The sequence below is a fragment of the Oryza brachyantha genome, chromosome 4 (genome assembly GCF_000231095.2).
Source record: "Oryza brachyantha chromosome 4, ObraRS2, whole genome shotgun sequence".
Taxonomy (NCBI): domain Eukaryota; kingdom Viridiplantae; phylum Streptophyta; class Magnoliopsida; order Poales; family Poaceae; genus Oryza; species Oryza brachyantha.
This window is the reverse complement of record NC_023166.2, coordinates 15797596-15809899: the sequence shown is the minus strand read 5'-3', so window position 1 is coordinate 15809899 and position 12304 is coordinate 15797596. Positions and strand designations below refer to the sequence as shown.

General features: G+C 39.3%; 1 protein-coding gene across 1 annotated transcript; it reads left to right on the top strand.

Annotated features, from left to right (window-relative positions):
• Window positions 1-3838: 3838 nt before the first annotated feature.
• Window positions 3839-8722, top strand: LOC102716588. The gene is given in 9 exon segments (XM_015836918.2): window positions 3839-4257; window positions 4785-4923; window positions 5081-5172; window positions 5352-5445; window positions 6007-6212; window positions 7055-7147; window positions 7149-7199; window positions 7339-7604; window positions 8162-8722. Coding segments are annotated over 9 exon segments (1383 nt in total). The 5' UTR covers window positions 3839-3966; the 3' UTR covers window positions 8313-8722.
• Window positions 8723-12304: the final 3582 nt, after the last annotated feature.

The window sequence follows — 12304 nt, the reverse complement described above, 5'->3', positions numbered from 1 at the left end:
TATTCCAGCATAGTATGTATTATCTGCTATACCCGGTTCCTTCACTTTTGTTATACTGAATTTGAAGTGTAAAACCATCTTCTCCGTATAGATAATATTGGGTATTGGAGGCCCATAGGCCATAGAGGACGTCACATGAAAAACATAGACCGATCTTTTTTCCTAACAAAAGATAAAATATTGAGACTGTCTATTCCAAAGTCGACTGACTTTTTCTTAGCTGTCAGTCAATTTTTTTGATGTACTGGCCCCACCTCCTCCTAATGCAAACGTTTGAGTTGTTGTAGTTTTGGACTTTTTGGCCCAGAAACAAAAGTCTGGGCTCTGTATGTGCTCTCTCTTCCCCAAGTATGGGCTTTTGGTGTTTTTTTAAGTTTTTTTATTTTTTTTGATTTGGCTTTTAGCGTAAGCAAAACACGTTGAAGGAGCTTCACCCCAATGGGATTTTTTGGGGCTCCTTTTTTCACTTTGAGGTCCGGTAGCACCGTTGGGTTTAGTTTTTATAGTTATTTGTCTTTTAGGTTGTGCTATTTTTTCTTTCTTATATTTTGTTCTTATGATTAAGCTAGAATTTGGTTCCGTTGAATTTCCAAGATAATTTTTTGTTTCGTTCAATTGACTTTGTCTATCTAACAAAATTGTTTAAAACACACACGATTAAAATTGTTCTGAACACCTAGGATAACAGATATTCACCAAATCCTAACCATGTTAAAACAGATCCAAATACAAAATGAGCTAATTGGACTACACGAGTCTTTGCTCAGTCCAACATCTCTTCACGTATAAAATATATCCATCATATCCACAATGGCTACCATAGAATCCAAGTGCTTAGTGAATTAACAACAGCCACAAAATTTATAATCCAAACACCAATATTTTCCTTCGGCTTTCATATCATCATCTTATCCATCGATGCTGATAGTATGCTCATCGGCTAATGTTCTTCATCACCGGTTAGTAGTGTAGGAGGTTGTCATTCTACAAAAATACACCAGTGCAACAAGATGTTATTGTTAACAACTTCAGTCAATATCAAATATAACATGGAAATATTTCAAGCAAAAATAATGCAATTAATTCTAGTCCCAAGAAACTCCAGTGAAAACAATTCTAGCAGCAAACATCGATGATGAAATATATCATCATCATTCCTGAAAAAATAAAAGAGCCGAAAAGCTGCTCCAAATTGAAATATATCATGACTTTGATGGACCAAAAACTCACAAATCCAGAGCTTTAATATAATACTACCCTTATTGGCTTGTTTGCATCTGTGATGTAGCACCTCCACAACATCGCTCTCACCACTTGATACTACGATTCATCTTCCCCCCAAAACCAAAATTGCAGCAAAAGCTACCGAGTGTTGCATCAGTAGACTGATCCCAAATTTTTTTTATATAAAACATACAAATAAAAATTTTACCATCATGCACACCAAATAGCAAACTTTGAGGTAACCCTCCATTTGCATGATCCCGGTGACTAATTATTTTTTTTATTTGCATGTCACATCCCACCAGTATAGACGAAATTGCTGCCATAAACAAAAACAGTAAGCGCATCACCGAAGTGTAAAAAACAAAAGTTTAGCCATGTTGCTAGATTCCTTCGTAATTTAGTAGGATATGTTCCCCTGAACATGGAGTGGTATAACTGAAACAGAGAAATCGGCAACACCACACACCCCATCTGGATTTGTGCTCAAACAAAATACTTCCCAAACCTATAAAACCTATTATTGCACTTAGTTTATACTCAAGTTACATATTGTTTATACTAAAGTTCCTTATTGGCTTATTATGCAACTATAGGTTAAGCTATGAGCAAGTTTAGTATATATATTGGGCAACTTTAGGTGACTGATAGCTAAGAATGAGATATCGTAAATACCAAAATTTAGATCGATTCTGAGGGAGCAAACAAATCTCAACCAAACAAAATTGCCCAGCTAGGTGGAAAAATTAGATGGAATGACATCAAGCGAACCAAGATGAAGAAAATAACTGTGATTGCACCTAATTTATATTGAAGTTGCACTTCGATTATGCTAAAGTTGCATATTTACATATTATGCAACTGCAGGTTAAGAAATGTGCAGATTTAACATACGCATTGTGCAAGTATAAATGAGTGATAGTTAATAAAAAAGAAATCGGAGAACTAGTAAATACAAAATTTTAAATTAGATTTTGGCAAAGCAAAATAATATCTAATATAAAATCTGGTGTAATAGCTATATACATCACATGAATAAAAAGGCACATGAAAAGACAGACCCCAAAAAAGAGAACACTGGGAAAATACTAAAAGTCAATCGTGGTTAGGACTTAGGACATGAATTGCACATGGAAGAAAATGTGATTAGAAGTGTATTTTTGCCTACAAGTACACAAATAGACAAAATAGTGGCAGAAAACTCTGCAATGGTAGAAAATTACACGAGAGTAAATATCTTGCTAACAAAACAGTGAGCAAAAGAACAATAAAAGATGGACAAATTACCTCCAGCCATTGTGCTGCATTGAGTAGTGAAGTACACTAACCATTCCCATTCCCAAGAGCACAGACATCCCAACTGATGCCCCAAACCTTCCTACTCTTGCTCATTTTGGTCTTGTTCCCTGCACACTGAACCTATTCAAGCACATGTCACACAAATTCAGCTCTCAAAACCTTAAGGACACCAGAATCCTCCAGCGGAGTGGCAGTGACATTGTACTTAGGCAGATTCCTGCAACAAAACAAACACCAAAAAACATAAGCACGCCTCTCAGGCATATCATCAAACAAAAGCTAGGCAAGCCCATCTAGGCTAACAAACCCATGATATCCTCTATAGTAAGCTTCACTCATCAATTGACCCATAGTAACTGCAAAATATATATCCAGAAACAAACCAAATTCCCCTTCCTTGCAAAACCCCATGCGCAACAATTTCAGAAATCAGAAGACCATAAAAGACAAACCATGTCTATGACGTCGTTGTCCCCTCCCGTGTCGGCATCAAAGCCGTCGTCGCTGGCCGTGCCCCTCGGACGGAACTCATCAACTCTCCTTCATAGCTGCTCCCCCATCCCCCACACTGTAAAACCTCGAGCAAAATTGAACACCATCATCGTCAGCCGTGCCCGAAGAATGGCGTCGGCTGAGGAAGCTCACGAATCGCACTTAGCACTCCCCCTCCCTCCCGCTTCGGCAGACGAATCACGCTCCCCACCTCCCGCTTCGCCAGACAAATCACCCCTTTGTCACCTCCCTTCTGCCAGATTCGTCGGTGCTTCCATAAGAATCACGAGGCACAAAAAAAAGCATTGGTGGAACCGTGGAAGCAAATGTGTGAGAGAAAAAAAATCCCCCCATGTTGGTCTGTTCTGGTGGATTTTTATGTGGGCGACCGGTTACTATTCCCAAAACTCAGCCAAAACAGCGATCCGCCTCCACGACCCAAAAGAATTAGTGTTGCTTGCGATCGGACCCGACGGCACAAAACAAAATTGATGTTGGTTTAGATCGCACGGTTGCTACAATCGACTGACAGATACGAGAAAGGGCAGTTGACTGTCAAATAGCAAAAATGTAAAATATTTCATAGTTTTTTATAACTATTTAATATTATAAAAGAGCAAACTAATTACTGTAAAATTTAAAATCTACTTGAAAATATATAAGATCGGTGAACCTAAAACTTTTTGAAAAACACGACAAACATATTTCGCGCACGGGCTCCCGCTGCTTTTAGATGCGTGGGCGGTGGATTCATCGCTCGATGTTCGCACGAATCTCCAAGCCTCGCCGCCTCCCAAAACGAAGCCCTTCGCTGATCGGCTGTCCCCTTGCCTCCCTCCCCTCTCCCGTCCCGCCGCCGCCAGGGAGAGGAGAGACACCACGCACCCAGCTCGACCACAGCACAGCACCCCTACCACGCGAGGCGGCGAGAGGTCGTCCGTAGCCAAAGCGATGGCGAACCAGCGGCAGCGGCTTGCGCGGAAGCGGTTCCGCGAGGCGAACCCCAGTCTCTGCCCTCCCAACCCCACCCCTCCCGCCGCCGACGGCGCCAAGAAGAAGAAGAAGAGCAGGAAGAAGAGCGTGTTCAAGAGGACGGGTAAAGCCGGCGGCGGAGGCGCGGGGAGGTCGAAGCACCCGCTGCGGGTCCCCGGAATGCGGCCCGGCGAGCGGTGCTTCATCTGCAAGGCCACGGACCACGTCGCCAAGGCCTGCCCCGAGAAGGCCCTTTGGGACAAGAACAAGGTACCTACCTCTGAACCATCGTTCGACCTAAAATATCTTGTCTTTACAAGCTCGTGGAGGAAATTTTGATCAGGCTAATGCCTATTTTAAAGTTGCCAACTTGCCATGAACTTAAGAATGTTTAGCTGACCGTAGTTTTAGATCAGCCTTTGTATTATCTGTCGAGGTTCGAAACGAAGAAATCGGGATTGCATCCTTTTTTATTGTTCTGATTCATTTAGCTTAATGTTACCGGGTGTTATTTTCGTTAGACATGGGTTGGCAATGTGTTCATTGGTTATTCTGTATCTTTTTAATCCCTAGATGCTAGTTTGTGCTATCATAGAGTCGCGAAACAGGAGTTTTGGAACAAACAGTTCTCCTGCTTCCACTTCAACTTTTCAGTTGATTCTGGCTGTCACATATGGGGGTGTCGTATTTTTCATCAGTAGCTAGTGCTTGACAATTTTTTTTCAGTACTTAGTTGCTTCGTAGTCTGACCAGCTCAGTACTGTTCTAAAATTGAATATATATATTTTTTCTTTCAGATTTGCTTGCTCTGCAGGCAACGTGGTCATAGCTTGAAGAATTGCCCAGAGAAAAATGATGAAAATCTAAAGAAATTCTGCTATAACTGTGGTGAATCTGGGCACTCACTTTCCAAGTGCCCCAAGCCTATTGAAAATGGTAATCATAATACATCCTTCTGTCTTATACAGTTGCCAGCTTCAGTACCCGATACCTGCAAATAGTTACCCTCAGGCCTCAGCCATATGTCTCCTCACATGTTTAGCAACATTTTTGTGTACTCAGTACTCATGTTTAGCATGATATTTTTGTACAGGGGGTACAAAGTTCGCAAGTTGTTTTGTCTGCAAACAGCAGGGGCATTTGAGCAAGAATTGTCCTGAAAACAAGCATGGCATTTATCCAAAGGTATTATCACTTATCTGATACTCTGTTGTACCTTCTCACAGCGAGATCATGGACTTAGATAACAATTTGCTTGTAGAAGCTCAACCTGTTGAGGATTTTTCTACTTGCATTATATTTTCTTTATTTTGCTGAAACCATAGGTCTTTTACATGTGGGTTCTAACTCTATACATTTGTTAGGGTGGTTGCTGTAAGATATGTGGTGAAGTTACACACCTTGCTAAGCATTGTCCAAACAGAGGGAGGGAAGACTTGATATCTGCCAGGAATGATGGTAAACATAAACCACAACTATCACCTGTCTTAACTCTTAACATACCTCTTCAGTATCATGTGTATTGTAATGTTGTTGATTCATTTGAAAAAAAATGGAACATTCACTATCTTCTCGTTGTCGATCTTTATCCCACTTGTTATTAATGCCATTTACACATGAATAACCATTAGATTTGCTTTTTTTGATAATACATTGGAAATGACAGAATACAGTTACCTTTTCTATACTTAAGATGTGCATTTGGCTTAACCTTAGAGGAGAAAACTACCACCCCAGGCTTGCTTCTTTCGTTCCGATAAAGAACCATACACGATGATATATAGTAGCATTAGAATGTGTGCCTGTGGGTGATTGGGTGCACCCCCTTTAGTAGTACTGCCTAAGCAGATCATGTCTGACTAAGCAGATCATCATGGCAATGCCTGAGATAAGTTATGCTTTCTTATATGTTGAGATGGTATAAGTTCCAGTAGTGCAAATGTACCATCAAACATCTGCTGGAACTTCTGTATAGGAATTAATAGCGGCTCATTTATTTGGTTTTCTGCGTATTCCTAGCTCTCAATACCGAGGAGCATCACCTGGAAGACAATGCTGTTCTCCGGGGTGGAGACGACCTTGACGACGATTTCATTGAAGAAGAAGAACCAAAGCCCACCAAGGCAAAGAAAGCAAAGCAATCCAGTTCAAATTCAACCACAGGTACAGGCGATGGCGACAAGAATGCTAACACGAAGGCCAAAGCAAAACAAGCTCCTAAAGTTGTAAAATTCTTTGGTTAAACAATCTAACCTTTGTAGTTTACGAGTTATGATACAAAAGATCCTTCTGAACCTTTTTAATTTGTTGAGGATCGCTGTTTTGTAACTTACAGTGGGCATTTTTGTCTGATCTACTATTCAATGTTCAACTAGCGCTGTTGTTCCGTGTCAACGTTGAGCTAAAGTTGCACACAATTCAACTATGCTATTGTTCATCGAACCGCTTGTGTTGATTCGAATAAAACCCTTTTTATTCGAAAATTCTTCACCAAGGTTTTTGGGTGAAGAACTTTCGAATGTAACCACAGTATAATTGTTAAAAACCACTTGAAGAACCTAGCTCGCTTCAAATGAACCACATTATAGATTGCTGGAGCAGTGTTTGCCACCCGAAGGTAGCGATTTCACACTCTGCCGCGCATTCACGTTCTCTGAACCTCTGAAGAAGTGGGTCATCTTTTTTTTTTTTGCTTTTATATGAAAAAACTAAACAATATTTTAGAGATAAAAAAATAATTTATAAATAAAATTTTATGATATATGTGTTCTCGCTGATCTAAAATTGAGAAGTGAAAATAAGAGGCTCGAAGCATTCAGCCGCTGCGGACAAGGGAGACGCGTGACCTCGCGCAGTGGCATGCTTGTGTGTTGTCTCGCAGTCACGGTGATGGGTGGGGGTGGTGGCGGTTCTCACGCACGCACGTCGGCGACGCACGCAGGGAACGGGAAGGGGCACATGGTCAAACGCGCGCCCCGGTTCCTCCTCCTAACGTGGCGGCATGGCGCCATGCATGCAAGGCTAGCTGCTCTATATTTTGCCCTGCCGCTTTCCTCCTCTCTTCCAGATCTTGAAAGATCGGTCTCTTGCAATCGCCATTGCCCATCGCCCTCCTCGCGCGTCGATCCAATACATCTCTCGTCAGTGTCGTCGCCGTCGTGCCCGGCTGCGGGAAGAACAGGGCCGGGACCGAATTGACCCCATCGACCATGGTGAGTGGCCATGGCCGGCGCACCGTGTGTGTATGTGTGTGTGTGTGTGTGTTAATTCGATCTCTTGGAGCTGGAACACGTCGACGTACGTGCAACTGCGGCTGGCGTCTTTGCTGCTGATGGTTGATTGATCTGGCAGGCGAACTCGGCGTCGGGGATGGCCGTGGGCGACGAGTGCAAGCTCAAGTTCCAGGAGCTCAAGTCGAAGAGGAGCTTCCGCTTCATCACGTTCAAGATCGACGAGCAGACGCAGCAGGTGGTGGTGGACAGGCTGGGCCAGCCCGGCGACACCTACGACGACTTCACCGCCTCCATGCCCGCCAGCGAGTGCCGCTACGCCGTCTTCGACTTCGACTTCGTCACCGACGAGAACTGCCAGAAGAGCAAGATATTCTTCATCTCTTGGTAAATCCTGCAATCTCCCTTCCAAAATATAAACATGTTTATGATTCAAATTTTGCCACCCCTTCATTACACTTTTGCCTATGCTTATATGCCAAAACTTATATTTTCAGCCTTAAATTTAAAACTAATTTTGAAGTTTTTGATTTTTTTTATCGAACTTTATTTTTCAATATTGACTTTTAGATCGCTAATAATAAGTATATAAAAAATTTCAATCATATATTTTTTGCTTGCAAATATCTAGTTTGGTTTTTCTATAAAACAATTCGAACAATCACCCATGTATCACAATATCAGCATTTATGCACTTGTTTCCGTGATTTTAATTCTTTTGATGATTCCCGAGCCAATATGTTTATAAAGAAAATCTAATCAATTCAAATTTAAAAATTAATAGTTAAAAATAATCTATGAAGTACTTAATTTTTAAAACAGATGTACTCCAGTATTTAACACCAAACGCCTTAAATTTTCGCATGCTACATTCCATTGCATTGCATGCCTTAACCAATCTTGGATCTCTGACATCGCCGGCCGTGTTGGCTTTTCTTTTCCAGGTCCCCGGACACGTCGAGGGTGAGGAGCAAGATGCTGTACGCGAGCTCCAAGGACCGGTTCAAGAGGGAGCTGGACGGCATCCAGGTGGAGCTGCAGGCGACCGACCCCAGCGAGATGAGCATGGACATCGTCAAAGCGAGAGCCCTCTGAGCCTCTGATGAAACTCAACTATTAAGATGCTAGTAGTAATCCGAAGCCTCTTTTAATCAATCGATCGTGCTACCTGATCAAGCGATCGAGCATGCTCCAGCAGGGGAAAAAATGCATGTTTTTTTTTTTTTGCATCGGTTCCTGCGTATGCCTGCATAGTTTGGCCCTACTACATATGTGCATGTGCATGCGTATGCCGGTTTTTGCCAGAGGCTTGTAAATTAGATAAGATGATCCTACGTTCTTCCGTTCGATACATATTTTAGACGGCACAGCGTGGCATTTCTGTACCGCTTAAAATCAGCAGTTTTCCATCCTTCATCTTCTCACGCACGTATACTGAATCCCAAAAAGAAAAAAAAACCCACTCCATCACCTTGAAAAAGCCCCAAAAAACATAATAAATAAACATTTTTTTTGTTTCTAATGGATACATCTATCGAACACATTCCTAATAGATCCATACAATAATCAATAATATATTATAGGAGCACTTAATCAATAATATATTATAAAATAATCAATAAACGGACCAGGATAACAAGATAAAAATGTTATGACATTTGCCTATGCATGATTTCCTTGGGCTCCTAGATGTGATCAGTTGCCTCCTCTCATGTGCGCGTGCGCTGAGCCATTTCGTTCTTGTTATTGTGTTCATTAAGAGCGATATGGATGGCATCGCTGTTATAAGTATGACGATTTTTTTTTACGATGAAATTTTTTTTTCTAATTAGGCTTTAGGACATATGAGTTATGTTACGTTTCTCTTCTACTCTTCGCACCGTTATGTTTGATCGTACTAAGATCGAAAGAAATGATTGTATATGTAGCATTTTCCTATAGACGGCGGTACATGTGCATGCGCTTGTTAGTTTCGGGCAGTTTCAGCTTTCTCAGTTCTACCCTGCTGGTTTACGTTTGGAGTAAATAAAAGCTTTAGGTCATTGATTTTTTAATATGCATTTGGATTCGTTTTATTTATAAAATTATGTAAATATTCAAGACATAAATCATGCTGAAAAGATTTGTGCAGATAAGATAAAATACAATAAGACAAATGATAATTGTGTAATTTTTTTATGGCTAAACGTGTATCTAAAAGTCATTGATGTTAAAGAGTTATAACCACGTCATATTTTATATAGTCTTGGTGTATATATGTATACATATAATGTGTTTGGATGTTTTAATAATAAAATATTAAAATTAAATCAAATTTAGAGGTAGCTAGTTAATACATGCTACATCTTATATTACAAGACAAATAAAAAACTAGAGACACAGACCGGAAGTACTTAACTAAGAGAGCAATTTTACGGTTATTTAGTAGGAGAGATAACAAAATTTTAGCGTAAAATTTAATGTCTCTTGATAACTTAGGTATTAAAAGGTAACAAATTTTACACTAAAAAATTGACGCTTCCTATATTTTTCAAGGAGTATAAAATTACTTTAATTAAGCATCCGGGTGTAATTAATTAAGCGCTCTTGCCTATGCCCATCTGTGACTTGAATGACCCTTGGAATGCTACTTCTAGCAGAAAATAAATAAACAGATTCCTCAGGTACTCGTACTATAGTAATAAAACATGGGTACAACAGTACTCAGCTTGATTGCGTGTTTTGTTTCGGTAGAACGATCAAATCTTATTTTATTAGCATATCACTTATGTAAAATAAAAGTGTAGTCATAAAAAACCACTTTTGAATATAAATATAATACTATTAATTTTGTGTCATAAAAATTATTCCAATAGAATAATCTTTAATCAAACCCATGAGATTTTATCCAAAACGATAATTATCATGTAATAGGGAAGTACCAATTAAGAAGATTCCATCGTTTAAACGAGCATTCAGGATACGAAAGTCAGCTTGCACAGTTCAAGCAAGGTCGTCTTCTTTGATAAAAAAATTCAAATTACTGTACTATTGCATTGCCTGAATCCAAAGCAATTGACATTTCTGTAGTTCTGCATGACTGAAGCAGCGTTCTTGCTGGGCTTCCGCCTTCCGCAGTGAAAACAGTGATTTCCGTAGAGTTTCAAATTCATTAAATGATATGCCATATATGAAAAAAATAACGTGGTATAGAATTTATAAATAAAGAAAGGATTTGAGTTTTATGAAATAAAGTTTGGTATACATAATTATCTAGACCATACACATATTTAATCAACTTCTATCGTATATTTTGATGCAATATTTATATGATAAGTTAGCCTATAAAATCATTAGATAACATTTTATATTAAGATCATTTGTTTTATTCATCTACTCAATAATATTTTCATGATATAGCATGCTAGAAACCACGCAGTGAAATGAGAATGGTCTTGCAGCAATACAGCTTTGCACGTGCCCTCAGTCCTCGCGTTGATCCGGACTTACCCTTTTTCTGATCTTTCCGAGTTGTGTGTCAGGTACAGCTAAAGTCGCCACGAGCTCACCAACCAGTGTGGCCTTTTGGACGGTGATCGGTTTGCAGCGTCAAGTTAAGGCCTCGGTTAGTCCCTAGTTTTCTAAAAACATCATATTAAATTTTTGGACACATAAATAAAGTATTAAATATAGATGAAATAAAAAACTAATTGTATATAGTTATGGGAGAAATTATGAGACGAATCTTTGAGCCTAATTAATCCATCATTAGTAAATATTAATTACTGTAACACTTATGTCTGATCATAGCCTAATTAGACTCAAAAGATTCGTCTCGCAGTTTTTTGGCGAAATCTGTAATTTATTTTCTCATTAGTGTCTAAAAACTCCTTACAACATCTGGTCAACGTCTGACTTGATATTTGTTGAAAAAATTTTGGAATATAAACACACCCTAACTTAAGATTTTTCAATTTGATCCTATATGACAAGTATATGACAAGGTAGAACTCAGCGTCATTACATTGACGTAACACTCTTTCTAAAATTTTTCGTTTTTTCATTCGTGTCCGAAAACCTCAATCAACATCGGGTCAAATATTTGACGTGACACTTCTTCCAAAATTTTTTTTAATCTAAACACCCCGTTACATCCACCGGAGTAGGTCGCATCCTGGCTACTACCTTTGATCGCAACGTTCAGTTTGCGAATCGCAATCATGTGAACGGTTCTCGGATGAGCTGTACCTTTCCTTTGGCTGTAAGCATTAAGCAGGTGGTACGCTCCTCTCTTTTATTGTTTGGTCCTGCACTCCTGGCAGCATTGCTGCTGCTCCATCATGCCTCCCTGCGCTTAAATATGTGGCTCCGTGTTGATCTTGCATTGTAAACTTCTCTTGAAGCGAATTCATGTTGGATTAAGGCCTTGTTTAGTTCCTAATTTTTTTTTTCAAAAAACATCGTATCGAATTTTTGGACATCTAAATAAAGCATTAAATATAGATAAACCAAAAAACTAATTACACAGTTATAGAAGAAATCTTGAGACGAATCTTTTGAGCCTAATTATTCCATAATTAGCTATAAGTGCTACAGTAACCAACATGTGATAATGATGGATTAATTAGGCTCAAAAGATTCGTCTCGCGGTTTCTAGGCTGGCCGTGAAATTCGTTTTTTCATTCGTGCCTGAAAACCCCTTCCGACATCCGATCAAACATTTGACGTGATACTTCTCCAAAAATTTTTCTCAATCTAAACATCTCCTAACTTCTCTTGAAAGGAAAATACCTTATCAGATTCACCAGGGAATCCACGATATGCACCTAAACCAAGTAATATGTAAAATTATAGAACAAATTAAAAGAAGATTAATAATTAATTTTCTGAATAAGACTGATGATTAAACTTAGCTGGTTAATGATGTTAAATTTTAAAAAGAGATAGCATCTATTTTTGGCCATGTTTAGGGGAAAAGATTTTAAGAAGCAATCGGTGAAAAACCAACTTATCAAAATTGGAAAAAAAACTGGATTTTCTAGTTTTTGACTTTAAGTTTATTTGTGGATTCTACGACTCTAGATTTTTAAAAGCTGAATGTTGTTTAG